This window comes from Coloeus monedula (genome assembly GCF_965178545.1).
Source record: "Coloeus monedula genome assembly, chromosome: 3".
Lineage (NCBI taxonomy): Eukaryota > Metazoa > Chordata > Aves > Passeriformes > Corvidae > Coloeus > Coloeus monedula.
Genome location: NC_138783.1, coordinates 104,447,481 through 104,473,213, shown reverse-complemented (window position 1 = coordinate 104,473,213; position 25,733 = coordinate 104,447,481). Strand labels below are relative to the sequence as shown.

Below are 25,733 nucleotides of genomic sequence, written 5' to 3'. Positions count from 1 at the left end.
AACTATCTTCTCAATAATAGCAGTCAGACTGCTCATTACTAGTTCATTTCTGCACACTTCAATTCTACTATTACTGCAACAGTGCAAAATGTGTGGGAAATATCAGTATGTTACTCTGATGCTGACTTTCTTAGTTTACCTCAAATTGTTGCAGCTTAGCTTGGGCACTAAATCAGTGTAAAAGCTTGGATTGTGCTGAGGAATAGCATTAGACAATGCACATTTCAAATACTGTCAGCCTGGTTTCAGTCTGCTTACTTTGATCATTTTACATCAAATTTTAGCAAAATACACGTGTCTTCATAGAATGCTCTTTTAGCTGGTACCGCTGCAGAATAGTGCTATCAAATATTTATGCTCTAATGTTGGTTGTCACTCTGCAGTTACATGATCCTTTTTATCAGAGGTGGTTACAGCCTTTGAGGAGCACTGAGAAACTGGACTTGCCAACACAACTCCACTTATTCTCTGCTAGAACAGAGGTTACAGAAATTAAAGGCCTGACTGTAGTCCTAATCGAGTCTAGGTGGCTGCATTTTAGTCATCAGCATCTGGGTTGTGCACTGTAGATTTCCTTTATGCATAATGAATAGAGTTAGATGAAAACCAGAATAAAAGCAGTTGCCTAAAATGGGCAAGCTGTGCATCTTGCAGAAATACTAGAATATAGGCATGGAAATAATTTTGCTGTTGTACTGTTAGGAAAATTATCTGCCATTGAACTTCCAGAGTTCAAGTATTGTAATGGTGAATTAAATACCGGAATAGAGTATAGGTTAGAGTAGAGTGAAATGCTAGACATTGATTCCCTTCATTCCTCCACATATGGTTAAATAAAAAAATGCTCTCAGTGAGAAATCTGACGCAAATTAAAAGAAAAAAAGGCACCTACCTTGTGCTCTCAGTTTCATCTTACTGAAATGCTTTGGTTGTGCATCTCCGAGAACTTACCCTTCTATCCAGGTGCTATTGCCACAGCTTCTTTTGGACTTGGCTTTGAACATGCTTGTCCAGTTGCTCCAAAATACAGTCTATACCTGCTGATCACCTGGGCATACTTGGAAATACAAGTATTTACTACAATCTTCAGATTTAGCTAAGTGATATCTTGGAAAGATCAATACATAACCTAGTGTTCAGTTCAGTGGTGAAGACATGCAATGGAGTAGCTATTCTTTTGTTCTCTCCTTTGCCTGAAAAATTTTAAACATACTATAAATTTTTAGCATTTAGAATTTTGGGAGGGTATTTTGTTGCTCTTGTGTTTTCCTTTTCTAAGTACAAAACTGCATGAAGTAAGCATGTACTTTTAAAGTTATTTCAATTTTCATGTTATCAAAGGCAAAAGGCACACCTAAACAGTAACCTTGTTATGTTCTTAGTTGTCCAAACTTCACTATGTCTAGCACAGAAAAAAATGGAAAAGACTTTGAATTGCTTGGATAATTAAGAAATATGAAACTTCAAATGGAAGCAGTCACTTCAGTAAAGGTGTTTTGTTTTTAAATCTGTTTGTTTAATAAGATAGTAATTATCTTAAGGTCTGCTGGTATCCATTTCCAAAATCTGAAAAGACTAAAGCATTTAGAATAAAAATTGAACCAGCAGAACTTTTGTTGACCTGTTGTGGTTTAACTCTGGGCAGCTGAGCCCCACGCAGCCACCCACTCACTCTCTTGCAATGGGATGGGAGTGAGAAGCAGAAGGACAAAAGTGAAAAAACTTGTGGGTTAAGACAAAGGCAGTTTAACAGGTAAAGGAAATGATGAATGTGCAAGCCGAGCAAAGAAAGTTGCTACATCCCAAGGGCTGGCAGCTGTTCTGCTGTCCGCTAGAAAGCTGGGCTTCATCACCTGCAGTGGGGACTTGGGAAGACAAATGCCCTAACTCCAAACATCCCCCCCTTCCTTCTTCCCTCAGCTCTAAATGCTGACTGTGATGCCATGTGGTGTGGGATGTCTCTGGTTTCAGTTGGGGTCAGCTGTGTCCCCTCCCAGCTCCTTGTCCACCCCCACCCTCCTTGCTGGTGGGATGAGAGGAGAGGCAGAAAAGGCCTTGACTCTGCAAGCACAGCTCAGTAATAATGAAAACACCCCTCTGTTATCTACGCTGTTTTCAGCACAAATTCAAAACACAGCACTATGCAAGCTGCTATGAAAAAAATTAACTCTATCCCAGCCAAAATCAGTACGTGATCCTTAGGGGAAAATTACTGTAGTTACAAAGTGAGTCCCATGGGATTTCCATGGCAGCTAAGCCAAAGAGGATTTTCTTCTGTTCTGAGTAAGTGGCTTGCACCTTCTGCATCTCACTGACTTTTTTTAGTGATGATTGTTTTTCCGTTTAAATATAATCCTCCTTCACTGGGGGCAGAGTAGGGCTTCAAGGGCAATAGGACAGATAAAAACTATGTGGGACAGTGAATAGCTGTCAGTTTGTTCCAAGGCTTAGACATACCATGATTATACAATTTACAGATAAGTCAATTCTCTGGAGTAGGCAAGTCATAAACGTCTACAGAAGGTGCATCTTTACAATCAGTTTAAACCAATCCATGTCCATGCCACTGCTAACAGGGTTCCTTGTCCTGGCACCCCATTCCCACAGCCTCCCTTATGTTTAGCACCAGCATTTGTGCAGCAACTCAGCCATATGGGTCAGCGAGTTGCTCCAGATGGCAATTAATGAGTTTGCAGTGGGCTTTCTATTAGTGTGGGGTTTCTCTCAGGCTGCTCATCTGTCTGGTCAAGCTGACAGCCTGCCTGTATGGGCACGAGCAGAGAGGGACACGCTCTGAACGAGAAGGGAGGGCTCCGCTCCTTTCACAGCAGTATGAATGCAGAGTGGCATAATAAGCCTGTTGATTCTTCTGACAACAGGGTTGGGCTTTTTTTGTGGGGCTGTTGCCATATATCTTGGTATCTTTTGTAGGCAAATGGTAAATGTTGTGACTTTCAGCCCTAAATCACGCCATTCTAAGAATCTCTCCAAAGCCATACTCACACATTTCCTAGAGTGCTTCCAACTCACATCGTGCTCTCAGATTGCTGGGAAATGTATGTGTGCAAAACAGAGTATGAAGTCAGATGCTCATTGCTTTGTCAGCCAAGAAACTATGTTGCTTCTTATAGGTTTACAAATATATAAGCAATTTAAGAAAAAGTTAAAGACTAAAAGATAAGAAAACTAATTGTTCTGGTAGATCACCTGGAAATACCCTTGTTTATCATCTTACCAATTAATACATTTTTCTATGCATGGATTAAATTTCTTCTGTGTCCTTCCTGGTACAGACTGCCTGCCATATTGAGAGCTGTAGAGGACTAGTTTGCTTTTAATCTGATTGTCTATTTTTTTGTTCACTTGTCACCCTATCACAGGGTTTAATGGGATATATGTTCCCTTAATCTATGACTTCCTCTGGGTTTTAATAAAAATTTTCACCTCTTTATCACAGCCTTCCGGAAGTCGGAAATAGAGTTTCCAGCCACTTTGTGTTTTGGTCATAAACTGCTGCCATGAGCTGAGGTTCAGGCCATCTGTCATCAGCTTATGGTATCAAAAGCAGAGACCAATGAAAAAATCAACAAGATTTGGGAGCTCACTATGTATTCAACAGCTAATTGTTGCTAATTATTGCACTGTGCAATAGTGCACATCTGCCCTGATTGTACCGGGGCAGATCTATATTTTTATCCCTAAACTGGGTATCTTACATACATCATAATTTTTACAGGACTACATTGGGAATAGTCATTGTCGAAAAACTATTGTATTTGTCAGATGACCTGACAATGATGGCAAGTACATTAACTGAACAGCTGTTATCACAGTAAATATCAGAGATTTGAGTGACCTGTGCAGTACTGAGTTACTTGCCTACCACTGTTTTTTTAAAAATTGTTTCAACAGGTAGATTATTTTAGTAAACTTGCGTACTTGTGGGATAGAATGTTCTCCAAAGAAGGAATAATTTTGTTGCTTTTGTTTGATCTCCTATTTGACTTTAAAATAGCTCCTCTGTATAAAGTATCATAGCTCCTGACACTTTGCTATTCCAAAGCCATTTCTGACAAATTAGGTCATCTTGGTTCTTTGGACTGTGGAAACACTATTGATAGTCCAATCTCAGAAGAAAAGTGCAAATACATGGTGGAGGAGCTGAATTGATGAGTAAACACTCAGAACTGCTGATATGCACAATGCTAGCTTGAGGTTCTCTCCCTTTCTGCAGCATTCCAGGGAGTCCACTGCTGTAGTTTGTCCAAGCCAATTAATTAGAAAAAACTACAAGGAAGATGTTGAAGAATGTCCCCTTGCCCTTAGGTTTTGTTCATGTTGAGATGCTGTGAACATCTGAAGAATTATTCCAGACACTACAGTGTCTAAAATAGGCTTTTTTGACAGGTGTTAAGGAGAAATGAGATAAGGTTAATCCAGACAGCATGTCGACTTACTAGAGATTGCTGTCACTGACATTGCTATTACTCTGGTGCTGCAAAGGAAGAATACTTTGCTCTCTCATTATTAATTGCAAGTTAGCTATCAATTTACTGTAGTCCACACAAAAACTTCCAATAAAACATCTCCTCTTCTTGATCCAAATGCAGGAGCGATAGTCCAAAAGTGGAATTAGTGGGCAGTACAGTATCCGGCGCTCTAGAGAAAGACTCCTCTGAAAGAAGCAATGACATCGGTAAGTTATAGCACTTTCTACAGTTTGCCTAAGAAATTAATGGTGCAAGTTTCTGCTTTTTAGTGACTTTTGTATAATTCAAGAGGCAGATTTGGCAATGAATGTGAGTGCTTTTATATCAAATTTTAACCGCAGGATTAAAGGATCATTTCTACTTTAAAATAGTTTTGTTGGGGTTTTCAGTTAAAAAAAAATAAAATTAAAAGCAAATATGGAATAGTGAGCTATTTTGAATAGGAAGGCTCTTGTTATTTTTGTTTAAAAGTCTAAAACAAGTGAGAAGGCCAACAATAATAAGACATACTTGTTTAACTGATGTAATAGCAATGCCATGGTTTTAATACTGCAGAAGATTGTGGGTCTGGTGCAGTTAGTTATCTTTACACTTTCCAATACAAAGGAATAGAAACCCAGTTCAGGTCAATTTGACTGAATTTTACTTCATACACCAATTAAATGCAGTCTAAATTTCTATTGTAAACAACTTGTGTTCCTGACCCATGAACATTTAATCAGGAAGTCACCTGGAAAGGAGCAACAACAGGTTATTTTTCTGTCTTCTCTCACCCTCCTTGCTCCTCAAGCTGGCAAAGCCGGAGAGATGGTGTTTGCTGGGGTGGGTGCTGCCGTGCGTGGCCCTGGGTGAGCAGGGTGCAGTGGGTGTCCCAGGGCAGTGGGCACGAGCCCCACAGCCATCTCCTGCCCCTGCTCCAAGAGCCCAGACCAGCTGCTGCTGTCGCTCTCTGCGCTCGCAGCTGTGCCCACAGAGCTCCGTGCTTGTCACAGGCAGAGCCCGGGATCCTGCCTGTGTAAGCTTGCTGCCTTTCACCAGGCCATGAAATGTCATTTTGGTGTCACGGTGTCTACCCAGACTGCTTTATTAGAAAAGCATTTCTGTAAAATAACACCCTTTCAACAGCCAAACACTCCTTTCCTTCAGATTTGGAAGCAGAACTTTAAGTTATAAAGGAATTTTAATTGCAACATAACAGCAAAACACTAAATGCATTTCACATAGGTCTATGAGCTTTCCAGCATATGTATGTCTACTTTTTGTAAAGCTTCTGCTGTTGCTATGGATCTTCTGGAGTAGCAGGTAGTATGTTTTTCCCAGATTTTCATTTGGCTTAAACATGGAAAGCTAGAAGCTTGCAATAAATTGCATGAACATTTTTATTGTAGAGATTATTAGAAAGGAATAGTATGGAAATGCAGACAAATTCTACCATTTAGTGTTTCTTAACTATGTTTACAAATTTGCTTCAAAGCACATATGCCTCTGCTTACTTGAATATTATGAGTGCAGGTAGCATGTAGTGGTGTGATGGAAGTAAACTTTTTTATTCCTTGTTCTAGTTTCCTTGGAATCACTATCATGATAAAAGCTGAAAGTGTTTTGGGTTTTTTTAGTTTTGTTGGTTATGGTGTTATTTTGCTTTGTTCTTAACATGTTAGGCAGGAAATCTGATTTATAAGAATTTTTGTTCATTTCCAGAACATGGAGGGGGAGAGGAGAGTGGTGGAGGGAGGAATTTGGGTTGTTTTGGGAGGTTTTTTTAGATGTAGAATAGGAGCCAACAACAACAACATGTTGCAAAGGGTTTAGCTGATGACCTCCTGTTACCACTTACACGGAGAACCTATTGAGCTCAAGGATAAAATAGTGTGAATACTTAAATAAGTATAACTTGATAGGGTCAAACCAGATTGGCATTTACAAGGACGGATCATGTCATTCTAGCCTGTTAGACAACTTTTTAAAAGAAAAAATAAATAAATTATGGTTTTGAATTGAAAGGGATTGAACAGAGATCAGAACTGTAACAAATTTTCAGGGGGCTTTTGCCAGCTCGTGTAAAATGTTGTCAAGTAAATAAAAGGCATTTTAAGAGAGGGCAGAGTAATAAATCAAGGCTTAATAAGAAAAACCAATTCACAGTGGATTAATGTCTTTTATTGTGAGGAGAGGTTTGGAGTTCAGAGCAGTCTGTGTTGCAGCGTAATTGTAGAGGTTTATAAGTGTGTTATATTTAGTTTATTTTATTTACAAAGAGAACAATGGGTTGGAGAAGTCCTGTGGCTACATGAGTTATTAGAAAAGAAGCTGGATGCATGAGTGGAGTTGTCCAGTGTATTCCAAAACACTGGTGGATCTGGCTGTGTGAGTCCAGATAATACTTAACAGTGATACATCTTACTGGTGTTGCCCCCGTGTCATGTGCTCTGTAAGAAAGACAACCTCAGCTTCTCTGAGGCTCATCCATCCTGTCAAAATGGATTTGATTAAATCTACCATTTGGTGTCTTTTCAGAAATCCAGATTTATGCAACAAGTGTCTCTGTGACAGACAAGGTGTGACTTAGCAGTAGCCTTTGAAAAAAAATTGAAGTTAAATGGCCTTTGTAGAACTTTGGATGCATGACCATTCTGGTTACTGGGCTCCTCTTTATTGTTCCATTAGTCCAGTGCCATTCCCAGTCACTCAGAGCTCTTGGGGAGAACAAGGGGAAAAGCAACAACTGCCTGCAAGTTGCCTCACCCTCTTTCATGCTTATGCTAAATGATGGTTAATTGTGCTGAAAATGAAAACCACAGCACGTCCTGGCTACTTTGAACTAGAGATGTTAAGCTGGGTAGTGACTGTCACTTTCTTAGTCCTATAGCCAGTCTAAAGCTTTTGTTCCTTTCATGCAGTGCAGAGAGATGGACAAAAACAATGGAGAGACAGTTTTGGTTATTAAAGCAAACCATACTAATGCTGGATGGTGAACAGTGCTTTATTCTGTGAATCATTTTTAAAGATTTCTAAGTTGGTTCCTTTTCTTTACTGTGATGAGACCAAAACTGCTGTGACAGGGAGGAGAAGATACAGGGTTCTTCCATATGCCATCTCTCAAAAAGCAAACAAGTGATCAGCAACAACAAAGTCAGTAATGCCATCAACAACTGAGCAGCAATATGCTGAGTTGAATTGGGAATCCAGATTCAAAACTTTCATTTTGTCTAGGTGCCTTGGAAATGGCTTTTTCCTGTTTATTTTCTGAGTAATATTCTACCAGTGGATCAGTGTTGTCTAACCAGAAAACCCTACACCTTTAAAAACAACTTTAAAAACATTCTCACCCCACTTTACCAATCAGGAAAATCAGAAATGCTTGAGCAAGGTTGAGGTGATGCCATAATACTGTTAATAATGTTCTGTGAGTTGCATATATTAGAAGTTATTTTTATGTAGTTATTTGCTCATGACTTGGTTTCCCTCACATGTTCTGTGGAGTTGTGACTTCACATGTAAATTCTTCATGATAATTCAGTACTGATTACAATTTTCCAATCTGTGCTGACAAGAGAAAATTCTGCTTAGCAACGTCACTGCTGATTGTAGATATAATGGCAGCTCTTTCTACTGTTGTCCATGCATTTACTTCTTTTCACAATCCTTACAAAAGCCATTGGAAAACTTGCCTTCAGAATATATTATTTAAGAGGAACCATTCCCCATTCCTCCTCACTTTTTCTTTTGTTTTCTTTTTCCCTGTTTTCAGTGATGTCTTTAATTTCCTTTGCACACATCTTGCATTCAACTTTTCCTATTTACATCTCTTTGCCATGGCTAGCTCTTCTTCATTTCATGAGGGTAAGGCTTTTTTTCTTCCATTTCTTTTCTATCCTGTCTTTGGTAAGTTCACAGTGCATAACAAGCAAATACAAAAAGAAGCATTTTGTAGAATGCCAAAGTTTACATGGATATTATGGTTTTGTTTTCTTTAATTAAAAGTTGAAATTGAGCATACTGTGACAGAAGATCTTGCACCATAGTGTTGAAATGAGAAATCATTATCATGTAATGTCTCATAAGAAATTTTAGTGACAAAAGTGACATGTGCAGTTTACATGTGGTGTTTGTCAATACTCTGGATTCATTAACCTGTTCTTGCAGACAGATCTTGTCATCGCAAGGTGTAATGCATGTAAGCATTTAAAAACATATTAGAATGGTTTTCTAGTCTGAAAGAGAAAAAAAAATCACAACAAAAATAGTGTAAAAATTTGAAGTGTTCACTGGCACTCAGTGGAAAATGTGTGGTCATGTCACCCAAGACTTGCTCTCCAGTATTGCTGTGGTTAAATGAGAATGGTTACTTACATCTGTTGGTACATCTCTAACAACTGGTCTGGATTGGCAGTGGCTTTTTGAGCTTTTAAAATGCTTCTAAAGCAACATAAGCTACACTGACAATAAACCCTGTTCTACAAACAGAAGAGTTCTTACATAGAGCTACATTGATTTCAACAGCTGTAATTCATGCCTTATGACATAACTTGACCTTTCTTTAGGTGACATGTTTCTTTTTAATTTCATAAAGAATTTTGTGTATGAGGGCCAGTGTGATGACAGAAACATCTAGCACATATAATAGCTTAGTGGATCAAAAACTAATGCTTCCAGAAAAATGGTATTGAGTTATTTCTGCAAGTCAGTATCAATCCTAAGTCTTAACTATATACACACACACACACACACACTTTGGAATCCTGGAATCCTGAAACAAGTCTTGTCTATCCAAAACAGGATTGCTTTGGCATCATCTAATACTTAAAACCATATGGATTTAAGCTAAGTGACTTATGGAATAAACCACAAAGAATTAAAAATAATGTATCTACTGTGGAAATGATCAGTTAATCCCCACAAGAAGCAGTTTCTGTGCTTTGCAGAAAGACTGAGTTGCACAGAGCCAAGTGAACACATCTTTCCAATATTTTTCCTGGCTCTTTACACGTTTTGCATAGTATTTATGAAAGCAGTTAATAATCTTCATCAGTGCTAGCATAAGGCACATATGCCTTCATTGGTTCCTGCTGAAACATCTAATGATGGTATGAATTAGCCTAAGAGTTTCCCTGGAAGCTGGTTTTAGTGCAAGTCCATTTTTCAGCATTTCTTCAGACTTTAATCTGCAGAGCATTTGCTGGTGTATCATGGAGTACTGGCCAAAGCCACATTATTACCCATTCTTTTTTTTCCTGTCCCTCCCTGCAGCACTGGTGCTAGCTTGCCTGAAAGGATAGTTAAAAATACCCTCTTGAAAATACCTAATAAACAAAAAATTTTTAAAATCCTCAGTGTATCATGTTTCCTTGAGCTGTATTTGCAGTTGTTGTAGAGCTGTATTTGTCAGGAGAGGTGATTGCTGTGCCTCTGACTGCAAGAAAAAGTGATCTAATGAGATTTGGACCACACTAGGGAAAAAGATGGAGAATATTTCCAGTAAAAGGCTGTAGAATGGAGCAGGTTTGTCTTAGGCTGTTATACTAAGGCCTTATAATAATTCTGCCTGAAAACACTGAATAAAAGTTGGAAAACCAGAAAATACTGGTAAATATAAGGGTTGGAGGACAAAATATGAGTCATATAATGAAGATCAAAATCTGCCTAAACCGCTTTCTATGCTGCTATTCATGCTCATTTTAATAGGGCAAAGCAAAGGAACAGAATTGCCCAACTGGTTTAAGTTGTAATATTTACATCAGTGAGTCAAAATCACCCATAAACGTAGTTCCGGACTGTAAATATTGTAGTCATGAATATGGGAATGGTCCATTATATAAATTAATCAGGCTTGTTGCCCTGAGGGGTCCAGAAAAAAACAGTAAACTAGAAATTTAAATTGGTTGCCATGCATATCAAGTTGAGGTGCCTGAAAACAGCATATCCATTTCTTCTAGCTCCTCAGTTTTCTTGACCTTTCAGTTCTTTCTTGGCATGTTCTGAATTGTTAAAAATAAAATCCTTATGAGGGCACTGGCAAGTGGTTAGCAAAGCTCATTATGGCAGCTTTCTACATTCAGCTATTAAAGCGATAAAAGTCAGGATTGAAACGGGAGAAGATAATTGGGTGTTTTAGCAAAGGTTGTCCTAAAGTCACAGCTGTCCAGTGACTGTCCTGGGAGGCCGGGTGAGCTACGCTGTTTTCCTCCAAGGCACAGAACTGTGTGGGCAGGCCTCCCTGGCACATCACTGTTGCACTCCAGAACAAAGAAACCTTGCAGCCAGGGAGCTCTCCTCCTAAAAGTGCATTGCCCAACTCTTAAAAAACAGTTTGTGATTCATTATGGGTGAGATTTTGCTGCCTGAACCCTGGCTGGAAGCATGGCTATATTCCTCGAAGGGTACAATGCTTTCCAGCGTCGAGAGAGTAGCAGAATCTGGATGCTTCAAGTAGCTAAAATAAATGTAGTCTTCTTAAAATTCCCTCTAACATTCAGATTATTGAGTTATTTTTAAATTTCTACTGTATATTGAAAGGGTACTAATGCAGATTTTGTCTGCAGTGTCTGTCTCATTTGATAGCTTTCAGGATTATTGCATTTAAAGACAGTATGTATACTATTTCACATGCCTGTTGTCAACCTTTTCAATGTATTGAAGATGATTATGAAATGAAATCCACCTCTGTGGCTTCTGTGACACTATCTTCTTCAAATGAATTCAATGCCACCTTTGCCTCATTTCTTTCAGCCCTGCTGTATTTCTGTTCTGTGAAACCTTGCCATGAGCATTCTGAATGTGTTGATTCTCTTTATCCATCACTTCCCATTTCAGTTTTCTCAAGGTGAAATCTCTCTACTAGTTCAAAAAGCTTTCTGTGATTGTTATGTATAAATTATTTTGACCAAATACTAAAAAACCTAAATGTAATACAAAGTTAAGGCCTAGCCACATTTTATGCCAGCATAGTAAATGCAGGGGGTAAAAGGAGTAAGAAAGGAAGTATAGCCACTTAACTTTTTATTTCTGGGATTTTTTGGGGGCTACAAACTGAAGGTCATTTCCTAGGAAGGTAGAAGTCTAATGAGTTCAGAACTTTTTTTTCTAAATAATTGTTTTCCTGGATCTGGGCATTTTTTTAAAAATACCATTATCATGCTTTAAATAACCATGTTTCCAAATGAACATAGCAATGGGGAGAAATGTTCTATTCTTAAGTGGCTTGGAAGGATACCAGGGAATACTTGTTGCACAGCTAACATTTTTCATATTCATGAAATATGGTTGCTCAGTAAGCCAGACTGTGTGTACGACACTGATATATTAAAATTAATCTGATGCCTTTCTCCCCATCTCATGAATCACTTCATGGATTATCAGCTTGATCAGTGAGAGTAATAATGATAAATGCATCTGTTTATTTGTAGAACAAATATCAGCTATTTTTTAATTAGGAAGCTAATTGATGGGTGCCATCTCTATGTTCCACATGTTAATAGAATCTTCCTTTCTGTTTGTTAATACCAGACAAAGAGAAAGCTGGACCAGTGCAGAGTCCAGGTCTGCTGGAGGCTGATGTTGCTGTACTGGCAGTTAACGTGGCTGTGAATACAGTAGACTGGACTTTTTCTCTAATGACATTCCATTTGGGCCCTGCCAGGAAGGCTGTACATTTTGCTTAGTATATATATTTAAGCTCCCAGTTTCTGATAGCTGCAGAAATACAAACTAAAATTGAATCTCTGCATTTAATGACCTCAGTGAATTTAATATAGTCAGAACCATATAATCTTGCTTTCCACCAGCAAAAAATAATCAAATAACCAGCACAAGTGACTTACTGAATCCACAGCATATATGACAGTATGGCAGAAGTTTTTTGAATGGCTCTCTTCCTCATTCTACAGTTCACTAGATGGGAATTTTCTTGAATTAGTATCTCCACAGGTGATGATTGTGGAAGGTGGTGATAGCCTTAGATGCAGAGCAGATTTGGGAGGAAGAACAACATCTAAATAAGGAGAACAAATGGAGAGAAAAAGGGAATATAGGAGTGCTGGAAGTGGATTTACTATTTTATTGTTGTACCGAGCATTGTCAATTACATTTTAATGGAATTTAATTTAGAGTATCAACTAAATGGCTGGAATTTCACTAGTTTGGCAGCAGATTCTACCTGTGGAGCTTTTATAGTCTCTGTTCAACTCTCTTTAGAATTCAGTGCATGTATAGGTGGCTTTAGTTTATTTTTCTAGCTATCAAAAATGCATTCCGAAGTGGAAAAACTGTAGGATTCCCAATATTTCTTGATAATAGAAGCTTTGAACATAAATGTTTTTTATCTTTCATGGTATTTATAAAATGCATGGAGCAAATTATGTCTGCAAATGCTTATGGGTCTCAAGGATGCAAATTCATACACTTTCTGTTTATCAATACATTTTACAATTTAAACCTGAGTATTTTATTGTTCTGATCAAATATAGAACTCTAGGTAATTACTAGTTTATTTAAGCCAAAGAAACACATTGGATTAATTGTCTTCAGTATTTTTTCATTGATTGTTTTCCATATGAATGTAGATACCTTTTGTAAGAGCAGAGAAAGGGACAGTGGCACTTACAGAATCAGAGAATCTTTGAAGTTGGAAAAGACCTTTAAGATTATTGAGTCCATCCATCAACCCAGCAGTGCCAAGTCCACTATTAAACCATCTCTCTAAGCACTACATTTACATATATTTTAATCACCTTGAGGAGCAGTGACTCCACCACTTCCCTGGGCAGTCTGTTCCAATGCTTGACCACATTTTCAATGAAAAATTTTTCCTACTATCCAGTCTAAACCTCCCCTAACTAAACTGCAAAGCACAACTTGAGGCTGTTTCCTCTTCTCCTGTTGCTTGTTACCTGGGATAAGTGACTGACCCCCACCTCACTCAACCTCCTTTCATACTTCTATGTAGACCTCAGAAATGGAAAATGGGGAGAGGGAAGTCATGCACTGTAGCCTTCCTCAGGTGCAAAATAATTCCAGCCAATTTCCTGACCCCCAAAGCAGAAGTCTGCTCTTCCCCTCAGTTTTAGCAGCTTGAATCAGTCCTTTGGTACTGGTACTGATCCTTCCTTCAGTGCAAGTATTTGCATGGCTTGGCACATGCTGTTGAAAAATGAGCTGGATTAAAGCTTGCTCAGGAAAAAAACATAGTAAGAACAGCAAAGTGGGAGAGAGTGGCTGGGGCAAATGGAAGGATTGCTTCAGCCTCCATTTCTGCTCATGTGTGTGAGTATCACACATTTAGAAAGGAGTATATTTTTGTTGGTATTACATTTTTGCTGTGCAATTTAGCAAAGTAACTCAGTAGTGAAAATTAAAATTAGACAATGTGTTAATATATTGATTACTGATTTGCCTTGTGATCTTAAGTCATTTAGCTGTCTTATGGGTCAGCTTTAAACTGGATATTAATGGAAACCAGCTTACACTTGCTTATTTTCTCCCTAGAAAATAAATTTTTACTTCTATTTCTCCTCTCCTGAAACCCTGAAGTTCTACAGGACTCCAGATAGGTTTTGTGATCTGCTAAAATCTGCTAAAATTAGCTCATTTCAACTTTCAAAGCACTGTGGCCTCACCTGACGTGTTGGGTACAACTGAGGCTTCAGATTGCTAAATTCCCACTGACAGACTGGGTGGGTGACCTACCTTTGCACACAGGCTGCAACAGTCAATAAAAAGAGCAATGACAAAAATACATGATAGAGGACAGTGGGGTCACTGGTTATATATAGGAAGAGTCACTCCAAAAATAGAGTAGTATTTGGAGGTGAATAACCTTAGACTATTTCAGGGCTATTGAAAGAGCTCTCTTTTTTCTTTTTTCTTTTTTTTTTAATCTCTTGGAGATGAAAAGATATTGCTGAATAAGGAATCTCCAATCCCATTTACTTTCTAGCTGACAAATCATGAGTACTTGGAATCAATTTAAATGTCTTTCAGTGCATATAGTTTATTGCACAGGCCCATTAATTAATTTGTTTTTCCATTGTGTAATTTTGTATGATGGTTGGTTGTAATATGGCAACAAAACTGGATCTTCAGTGATTCATTGTTCTGTAATGGTTCAGAAAATTAAGTGCCTACTATATAGAACTATTAACTTAAAAGCTATTTTTTCCTACATGTGTGCAATGAAAAATAGTCTCTGAATAATGAATATTATTCCTGTATTTGATTCATATCTGAAAGTAATTTTGAAGAATTTTGATTTATCTTGTCTAAAGTACCTCTTGTGTGTTTTCTGACTCCTTCCTGCTCAACATATGCTGTAGGGCATTTTGAAATGAAGGTGAGTGAAACTGATACAACCCATAAAAATAGATGAATGGTATTAAGCCTTTTGATTTATCCATGTAATCATGAGCTGTGGTATTCCTTGAGCCTCCACATTGTTCTTTCACATAAACATGTTACTGTGTGGCTGGATTCAGTAAACACTTCCCCAGAGCTTTTCACTGGCCATGGAGATGGTTGGTACAGCATTCAAGCAGACCTGCTTTCCCTGGGCTCTGTACAGCTTCAGGAGCTTATTGGAGCTTTTACTTACCATAGCCTCTGGACTACTGGAGGGAGATAATCCCCTCACCTGCAGTTACTGGAAACTATGGTGCCTCCAGTTGCAGGTGTCCAGGAACCTGCAGATAACTTCCAGCTTGATCATTCTCATTCTACACCCCCCTGAGCGATTGCTGCAATGCAGTGCTGACAGTACAGTTCCTGAGACAACGTATGCACTGTCTTACGTCTCCAGTTATTCATGGGGAAAAAAAAAAAAATTACTAACCCCTTCAGTAGCCAGATGGAAATTTTGAAACTGTTTATTCCATGCTATAGAACCCATGATGTCATTTAGCTTTCACTATGCTGAAAACAAAGCCAAAGGCTCCTCTACACGTTCCCCCTCTGCTTTATTGTGTTGAGATGGAAGGGTAATTGTTCTTGGCAAGGGTGACTGGATTACAGCTGCCTTTGACTTTCAGGTTTTTTTAGTGCCATCGTGGTGGCTAAATACGTGCAGAACACTGTGACACAGTGGGGAAAATGGGATTTCTTTTCTTTGAAATTAGAAAAATATGTGATTCTTTCCCTTTGAAGACAATTGCCAGAAAACCAAATCAATTCTATTTTATTTTTAAGACTTGGAAGGTTTTGATTCTGTAATACCAATTGCTGAGAAGCTTAATCATCCAACTACAACCAGACCAAAAGCTACTGGCAGGCGACCACCCTCCCAGTCTCTCACATCTGTAAGTTAATTTTCCTTTTCTTTAAAAACTATTTTTAAAAATATTTTTTCTGATTTTTCCCCCTCTCCTACTTGTGTTCCTTGGTGTTTTTACTACTTTTACCCAGCCATTCCTTCACACGTACAATGAGGCAGAGAGTTGCAGATCAGGAAAATTACTGTCAAAAGGCTGCCAGTGTTTCGAATACTGATGTTTAAAACATTCCCTTCCTTCTAAGGTTTGTACCCCCTTATTTAGGTGATGCCAAGTGTTCCTTGCCAGCCATGAGTGATCCCAGAAAAATCCCTTATAAAAATCTTTGGAATAGACTAGTTTGTGCTAAGTATTGAGGATTTTGAAAGTGTTTCCCAAAAGAAGCATTTCTATTGATTTCTTGCAGACATTTACCAGATTTTGAGGACAAATAGTCCATTCAGTCTTCAACAGTCCTCCTTGAGCTACCATGTGTTTCTTCTCATTAAGATCGCAGCTGTAAATATAAGGGTGATTTAAATTTCACTCTCTAATATGTATCTTTAGACAAGTTGGTCTCTTACACCATACTTTGGAAACCACTGCTTAGTTTTTCAATGTCTTCTTCTTTGGGGTTTGGGGTTTGCTTGTTTCCATGCTTTTTGCGTTCTGGAATATCAGAATGAGAGCAACTACTGATGGTTACCTGGGTCCGTGTTGCTGAAGAAAAACAAAATGGAAGGAAGCAAAAAGGATTGTAGTGAAACTAATAGAACTGAAAAAAAGAGAATGCTTTCAAAATTGACTGTCATCATAAGTATAGAAATATAGAAGAGCAGTAAAGAGGTTTTACTTCCCCTGTCACGTCTATGAGGAAAGGAACAAGGGGTGGAAAGAACCTTCCCTCTTCGTGCCTTTACCAAGAGGCCATGCACAAGGCAGCCCTGCAGTGCCAGCACCGTGCACAGACAAAGCTGGGGCCTCTGAGAAGCAGCAGGGCGAGACCTGCTCTGAGCAAAGCCACAGTGGAGCCGCCCCCGTGACAGAGCTGGTGTCCCCATGGCACAGCACTCAGCATCCTGCGCTTTCATCTTGTGAAATCATGCAACGCAAAGCTGTAAATTAATGTTGGATTCAACTCTTAAGCTTATCTTATTTCTTGAATGCTTTGAAAATAAGATGCAAAAAACGGGGAGTAGGGGGACAAAGAGTCCTGATTTTAAGTATTGTTACTATGAAAATGATAGCTAAAAAAGTTCTTGTACAATGAAAATATCTGTACTTTTCTTTCTCTTCTCTTTTGTATGTTTGTCTGCATAGTCATCTCTTTCAAGCCCTGATTTCTTTGACTCACCAAGTCCTGAAGATGAGAAGGAGGAACATGTTTCCATTACTCACAAAACTCTTGACGTGTCAAGGAAATCAAGAACTGTTACAATATCACAAGTAAGTTAATTGGAATGTCTCTGCTTAACTTTATCACATGCATCTTCTTTTTTCAAAGCAGTACTCAAGTATTTAAAATTTAATTCAACAGTCACCTGGTAACTGCCCACTTAAAGAAGCTTAAAATTATAAAGGTTACTAAAGTTTGTTCTGTGCTTGAAAGGCAAGTCTAAAGTGAATTGCACAGTTAAAATGTCTCAAATAACCATACTGTGAAAAAAATCTTTCTTATGTAAATGCATTTCACAGAATCAGAGAGGCTGGGAAATACATTTTAGAAACAAAGACCCTGTCTTTTTGCAACTTTAAATTGAGTTTACATTAGAAGAGTCTGTGAGCAGAGAAAATACAACTCTTTGACACACTCTAATAGTATGTGAATTTAAACTTTCAAATATAATCACTTTTTATACTGGTATAACTGTATTCATTTTATAGGCTTGTTCCGTTCTTACTGTATATTGGTAGAATACTGTAGTGGAATGAAATATTAAAAAAGGAGTGTGTAGGTCAGGCTTTAAAGGCTGGAACTATTTTTTAGTACATAAGGATACCTTTAATAATACAAATACTACATTCTAATAGTTGAACAGGTATTTGAAAGATGAAGTCATGCACTTCTGTGATCAAGTTGTACGGATAATGTTTTGATATGTAGCTCCCTCTTCTGGGAGCACTTGCACTACAGAATACTCTTGGGCCAACATTTGTAAGTTATACGACAAAACTCTAGATGTTGTTCCTGTAAAACGAGATGGCTGCTATTAGAAGGCAGCTGCTTGAGACTTTAATGTTGATAGCCAGTTAAGCTCTGGTATAGGATGCTCAGATCAATGACTGGTTGTGCCTTGGCTTGCCTGCTCCAGATTTGAACTCAGCCTGACGTCTCTTTTCAGTCCAAAGGAAACTTGCACCTACTGATATATGGGGTTATTATCCATGAGAGATCTGTTTATAGGTACATGTTACTCACACCCTGCTCTGCTCTGTTGAGACCCCACCTGGAGTGCTGCATGCAGCTCTGGGGTCTCCAGCACAAGGACATGGACCTGTTGGAGCCAGTCCAGAGGAGGCCACCGAGATGGTCAGAGGGATGGAGCATCTCTCCTATGAGGAAAAACTGAGAGAACTGGGTTTTTTTGGCTTGGAAAAGAGAAGGTTTTAAGGTGACCTAATTGTGGTCTTCCAGTACCTGAAGGGAGCTGACAAGAAAGATGGAGAGGCACTGTTTACAAGAGCATGGAGTGATAGGAGAGGATGACGGAATGGTTTCAAACTGAAGGAGAGTAGGTTTAGATTAGATATAAGGAAAAGATCCTTTACTGTGAGTGTGGCAAGGTACTGGAACAGGTGCCACAAGAGAGAATTTTTGGATGTCCCATCACTGGAAATGTTTAAGACCAGGCTTGGGCCTTGGAGCAACCCTTTCTAGCGAAAAGTGCCCCTACCCATGGCAGGGAGATTGGAACTAGGTGACCTTTAAGGTCCCTTCTAACCCAGATACACAAACTAAGCAAACAAACTAATTGATACAATGTTAAAATAATATTATACAGGTCATTGAGTCAAGTTTTCACAGCACTGCAGTGATTCAGCTTTCTTGTGATTATAACACCATTTTTATTCATATGGTCAGACTTGGTTTTTGTGCAGAACACTTTTTGAATTCACTGCTTTCGCAGAGCAGGTTCTGTGCTCAGTCATGGTTGTGTAGTAGGGAAGACTGTTTTTTCCAGAACTTGGTGGATCCTGCTCTTCCCTCCCCATCACAATTTTTCCTGATTTTCATCTCATCACTAACTTTTCTCTCAGTTACTTTGCTCAGCTAATGCCACCCCGCCAGTCCCCGAGTCCTCAGTTACAGTGTCTCCTTCCATTTCCATACCATTTAGTCTCAGTATTTTGCCCTATTTGCCATTTAACTTCAATATCTCTTTTCCAAAGAGAGTTGGAAGGTTGCCTAGTGCTTTTTCTTACTCTTGTCCAAATCAGATTTTCAGATATGCCTGGTAGCTGTCATATAATGCACACATAGCACTGCCAAATAACAGTGTGAAGACTCCCCTTACTTGCCACTGTGGTAACAGTACTTGTACATTGTTCTCTGTATGCAGTGAAGTAGATAGTCACATATGGTTGGTAAACTTCAGATTTTCTAATTGTCTAATAAATATTAAATGTTATATTACATTATATTACATTATATACATATATTACATTATGTAGCACATACTAGTAGAGGCTTGCCTAATAAGTAGAGCACTGGATTGCAGTTAAGAAGCATGAGATACTTTTTAGCTAACCACAGGATTCCAGGGTTTTAGGTTAATGCTGTGTTTTTCTGTCAATTTCCTAGAGGAGTAAACAGCTACTGATAGTTACAGGGATTCATGGAAGCTTCAGTTAACAGAGGACAGTACACTACATTTATTTATTATTAATATATTATCATTTTGAAGCCATGGGATTTTTTTTTCTATATATATCATACCAACAAGCAAAGTTAATGAATATTTTGCTATTTTCATAATGCTAGGGGGAACATGTAATACATTTTTTAATTTTTGAAAAAACTTTGAAGATTCCTTCAATGGTTGTTGGGCAACTATGAATTTAATTTACTAAAAAATATGACTTGGATTCTCAGCCATGTAGTTTTGTGCTCTGCGGGAGACATAGATATGGCCTCACAAACTTCTGAGAGAAACACTGAGCATCTGTCCCTGGCCTAATTCACTGCTAGGTCTGAGATCTTGGAAATGCTGTTGCTCACTTGTTGTAGCAACCATTAAAAGTCTTACTGAAGCTGTGTTACAGTGGGGATACCTGGTCAACTTCGTGTCTCCCCCCCCCAGGGCCCCTGTCCCAGGACCACATGATAGGGGGGAGGAACCCCAACAAAGCTGTCTGAACTTCTCCATCCCAACTAGACCCGCTCTGATGTACACATACCAAGATCATGACTAATCATTATATTTATCATGCTTTTGCCAAGACTGTCCATGTTTGACTGTTGGACTTTCAGCATTACTGAAGAGCAGCTAAATACTTACCATTGGTTAGAGGTTTGATTTTCATAAAGCTTTCTGCAGACACTAAATGTTATACTTTTTGTTGCAGGTGTCTGATAACAAAACTTCCTTGCCTCCAAAACCAGGAGGTCTGGCTAGTGGCAGTAATGTACAACCATCACTATCCCCTTCACCGTCACCTGGATTTCACTCAATTGCTATGGGAACAACAGGCCACAGGTCAAATTCCCCATCCCTGTTTGGTACTGAAGGAAAGCCAAAGACTGAGCACTTGAGCCAAGGTCAGACTGCCCTGGAAGAGCTGAGAACACAAATTAGGGAGCTAAGAACCATCATTGAAACCATGAAAGACCAGCAAAAGTAAGTACTGCAAATCACAACTGTAGGTGGGATGGATCCATTTGTGCATAGTGGTGGCAGTTTCTTATTGAGTTTGTCTTCATGGATGTTACTCTGCACAGCTGGGCTATGTGTTTGTGAGTGATTTTCATGTGACAGAACATATTCAGGGGTGAGAACCTCAACAATAAAGACCTGCACTATCCACCAGCTTTTTCTTTTCCTGTGTTGTGACATAAGTAGATGTTTGAGGCGTGTTAAAAAAGTTAAGTTGCAAGCTATAAACAGTGAATGTCTTTTATTTGCCAATAAATATCTCGAACTCATATGCATTGATCATAATAAAAGGGGTGCATATGTTATAGTTGTAGTACAAATTGCTACAAGTTCCTAAAATTATTAAATCCATTGTTATTTGACTGTTAGCACATTTTCCCAGGAAGCTCACGTTACAAAAGTAGTAATTGAATTGTGACTAGGATATCTGAAGGCCTTTGTGTTTATGGCCCTGAATCTTATTATTTTAGTTTTGGGCACCTTTTTTTTCTTTAAGTTGCTCATTTCTTAGGAGAAACTGGGGCTGGCATGTAACTTTTGATGTTCCTGAGAATATTTAATGCTTTGGAAGCTAAACCTTCACTTACATTGTCAGTTGTGTGTAGCCCAGGCAGGAAAAAGAAAAGGGCAAGCAGCGTGCAGAGACTGTGGCGGAACAGAGGTGTGCGGAGTTTGGGAGAAGATGCGGGAGGGCATGGTTCAAGCTGGATGTAGCCAGCAAGCCCCACGGCCTCGCCTCTTAGGCTGACCCTGCTCCTCTGGTCTCCCCGGCCCTTCTTGCAAGGGCAGCTTCCACCTACTGGTATCTGTCCTAAGGTGAGATCACTCAGTGGGAACATGAGAACGTGTCTGCTCCTTATAGCTATGTTCCCCTTCTCGACAAAGAAGAATGATAGAAAATCCATATTTGGGATCGTTAGGTCTTATAAATGAAGTGGAAGGTTACATTGTGTTGCTGGCATAAACAGCTTTTAAGTGGCTTAAGTATGTGATAGGACGGGCAGGATTCGTGTTACCAGTCCCTATAACCCACCAACAGTCAATACATCTACGTTCTGTATGGAAAAAGGCAACTGGATGCTGATACAGTGTTGATACAGCTAGGCCAGAGCAAAGTCTGTGGATGCAGGGCTGTTAGGAGGCATTATTCATTAGCCATGTGGGATGGGGCGGGGTGCTGTTCCATAGTGAGTTTTATTTCTCTCTACTATAGCCTATAGTACACAAGAGTATGCTGACTTCAGTTAGACGTTCAGAGGAAAAAAAACACACTAGTGAAGTGGGAAAAATATGTCTCCAAGAGAAAATCTTTTGTATTTTACTAGTGTAGTCATTTCCATGCCAAGCTTCTTTTGCATTCTTTTGACAGAAAAGAGATTAAACAGTTGCTCTCTGAGTTGGATGAAGAGAAGAAGATCCGTCTACGATTGCAGGTACTTAAATTATTTATAATGTTAGAGATGTGTTGGCAGGTTTAATTTAGCCTGACATGGGACATAAAACTCTGCTAAGATACTTAGATTCCAGTGAATTAAAAACTACCAATATTTCTGAAAGGGATATACCTGTTCCCTTCATGGCATTGCAAGTTTGTGTCGTATATACTGCAATACTGGCTTCTTACTGAAAAGCCTGATAATTATCTAAAAATTTATCAGCACAAGTAGGTAAATAAATTTTAAAAAATTAAACACAATACAAGATTCAAACTATGATTTTTTTTTTTGTCTCAGTTTTAATTGTTTGATTTTGTCACAAATGAAATCATGCCTTAAGTTACTTACTTTCTGCCAAAGCTTTATATTTTGTAGTAGGCTTGTCTCAGTGTTAATACACTTGGAATATTATTTCATATAGCAAAATTTTAATGTCTGCTTTACAGGCTGTACTCAAGGTTGTCTTTACTAAAGCATCCTGAGCAATATAAAAGAAGGGGCTCTGATTAGGAACCCAGTTACTGCTACCATAGTTTGTACAGCACCTTAGCTCTAGATGTTGTTGTGCTGGCTTAGTCATTTGCCAGGCATCCTGCTGCCCTGCGTGTGGGGTTCATGGAACTTGGCCTTTGCTGGAATCATTAACGATGCTGCTTTGATGTGGAATGATGTTAAAACTGCTTTTTGGGGTTTTGGAGAGTGATTTAAAAAATGCCCTTACTAACATGCTTTAACCTGGTCAGGGAGATGGACTAAAGGGTCATTATAGGCCCATTCCAACCAAAACTATTCTATTCTCATCTATACTATGCTATACTCTTCTATTCCATGTACTTGATAAGTGGTTTGGTATTGATTATATTTTTATATTTTGATGCTATAGAGCAACTGTACTTTGAACTAGATATAGAAAATTGAAATGTAATTTCACTGGAACTCTTCCCTCTCTGTAAAGTATTTGGGAACGTGGCAAAGGGTGGCAGAAGTGGGGATCCTCAACATCTATGCTCCAGGGCTGCCTAAAGGACTTTGTATCCAATCACATAGGAACATATCTTCTAATTATACACAACTCTTGTTCAGCTAAAACTGAAATTTATTCAGATAAAACACAGTGAACATTTTTAATAGCCATTATTGATTTAGTCTAACAGGCGAGACTATTCAGAGTTATCCAGAGATAACTTTACATCTTTATGCAGAGACCTGCACTGAAGGGTTGAAAATTATGATCTTACAGCTGAATGCTTTTACTCCAGTTCAGATGTTGTTTATACTGGTAAATGTTCAGATGCTAGCCAAGACGGCATTATTAGCTTTACATGAAGATGAGAGTTAGCAAACAAAAGTTGCGTTAGTTTCAGAGTGTTCTGATAGTCATGAGGTTGAAACAGGTGTGTTTGAATAAATCTAGGACCCCTGCCTTAGGGTTTTCTGTGTCTGTCAGAGGGATCAAATGGACAGCTAGGGCTGTTGGTGGTTACAGCCACATCCTCTTACCACATGGCTGTACATCCATCAGAGCCTTTAAGGTGCCTGGGCACAGGTTTGATAGTTGTAGAAGGTAACCATCATTCCTACAGAAAGAACCCTCCCTGTAGGAGAGAGATGATGGGTTTTGTTCCTCAGGTACCAGTGCTCACTGCCAGCAGTGCAGTTTATTGTGCTGGCTGTAAGTGCAGCTGTCAGTGCATGGACACAGTGCTCATTGTGCAGCAATGCCATGCAGTGAGCTGTGTTGTTTGTAAAAGTTGTAATTTAAAGAGATTGAAAGGTCTTGCAGTACATTCAATGACTATACTTGTCATGGTCTGAGGGAGGAAGCTGTGAATGGTCATCTTACACAGTTGAGAAGCACACCTCAATTTGTGAAGTCTGGAAATAAGAGTAGTATAAAGCCTGTAGTTGACACCTCTGGACAAGATGGAACATGTGCTTTTCAAGTGGCACCAACTGTGCCTCAGTTTGCTAAAGCATCTAATTTAATCAAATACTTTTTCTTCTGTTTGTTTTTAGATGGAAGTTAATGACATAAAGAAAGCTCTTCAATCAAAGTGAATACTTGATAGGTGGAATGTTGCATTATTCTTCATGACTGAGACTCAAATTTATGCCCCAGCCAAAATAACTTTGTGCCAAATGATTTAAGAATTGCCTCAACATCCCTTTATTTGAAGGATTAGCACAACAGTTTTTGATAGCACAACAAAAATACCAACGAGAACAAAATTTCTACCCAAAGCCGTGCTGTGCGGCACTAGTTGTGACTGAAATTGATCTTCTTGTGCTAAAGGCTCTCTACTTCAAGATCCTAGGTGAAATGAAAACTCAGGCAGTTTAATCCATAGTGGTACTATTTTGATGATATTTTTCCATAAATAAAGTGTATTTCAGATTATCTGTTTACAAGCTTTATGATTTTGACTTTTGGTTTTTAATTGTCTTTTGTCACAGATTTTAAAATGTTTGTACTGCATATAGCCAGGAATGAATGTTAATGTTGGGGCTGGAGGGATTATTTTTGCTTCAAGATTGAACAGCCTACTTTTTGTTATGATTTTAAGTTCTGTTAAATATGCAATTTTATGTCCCTGAATCCCCTACAACTCAAACTTACATTGTGTACAGTAACGTATTTACAAGAAGGAAACAAACCAACAGAAGTCTGGTCTTTGCAATGATTTGTGCCTTTCTTTGCCACACACTGACTGGAGCCGGTTGAGGCCAGGTCTCCCATGTAGCTACCACGACAACTCCTGTCCCCGGTGTCCGGCGGAGGTCACCTTGCCAGTGCTCAGCTGCTCGGTCAGGAGAGCGCGTTTGTGCCAGGTGGCAGGACAAAAGGGCACAGCTGAGAGCAGCTTTGTCTTGAGCAGCTGTGGCTTTTTAGCTTTCCTGGTTTGGATAGGCCTCTCCCTCAACCTGAATGTTCATCTCCGCTTGATTTTCATTAGATGATTTAAACACCCACCTCTGTCCCCAATTTTGCACAGAGTGAACAGAATATGCATTATTAAAGCAAAAATAAATAAAAGTAATCTATAAAACATGAATAAAAAGTTGTATTATTTCATGCACAAGGCTCTCTGTTGTGTGACAGTTTCATTTGCTGTTGACGTGGTATTGTCTGCTATGATATTGTACACTTACAGACCGCTACACTTCTTAGTCCTATTTTTGCAGCAGGACTTTCTTCTCAACATTCTGTTGAACCTGATGCTTACTTCAGTTTCTCTGTTTGCTTTCATTCTTTCAAAATTTCACATTTTCCTGGTTGTGGTTTCATGTGTTCTTAACTAAACACAGAGTATCTCATATCTTGTCAGCAATCTCCGTTAAGTTTATAAAGTGTTTAAATAACAAATATTTTTGCATAGCGTGGAGTGAGTGGGTAAGTGGTGCTGGTGATGCTTCCGAGTTACAAAACCCCACACACCAAGGATCTACTTGTCATCCCACCAAATGCTAGAGCGGGCTCCAGCAGCACACCCTGTATCAACATGAACCACCCTGCCTGCCAGGAGCTGGGTGAGATGTAGTATGTATGCAGTTGGCTGGTCACATTCACATATGGTTGGCAGAATTCCCAAAATCTTTTTGATATGCATAGACACATAAAATACACACTCCACCATACCCAAATCTGGCTTTATGGGTCTCAACTGCCAGTATAGAACCTGGATGTTGGGATGATTT

At 38.9% G+C, this 25,733-nt stretch overlaps 1 protein-coding gene across 2 annotated transcripts in view; it reads left to right on the top strand.

Moving 5' to 3' along the window:
• Positions 1–25,110, top strand: part of SH3KBP1 (SH3 domain containing kinase binding protein 1) — a 213,199-nt gene extending 188,089 nt beyond the window's left edge. For both annotated transcript variants that reach the window (XM_082279426.1, XM_082279425.1), the window contains 6 exons: positions 4,611–4,696; positions 15,666–15,775; positions 17,048–17,173; positions 20,294–20,565; positions 21,971–22,034; positions 24,054–25,110. In XM_082279426.1, coding sequence (XP_082135552.1) covers positions 4,611–4,696; positions 15,666–15,775; positions 17,048–17,173; positions 20,294–20,565; positions 21,971–22,034; positions 24,054–24,095 — 700 coding nt within the window. In that variant the 3' untranslated portion in view covers positions 24,096–25,110. The remainder of the gene's footprint in view (positions 1–4,610; positions 4,697–15,665; positions 15,776–17,047; positions 17,174–20,293; positions 20,566–21,970; positions 22,035–24,053) is intronic.
• Positions 25,111–25,733: the final 623 nt, after the last annotated feature.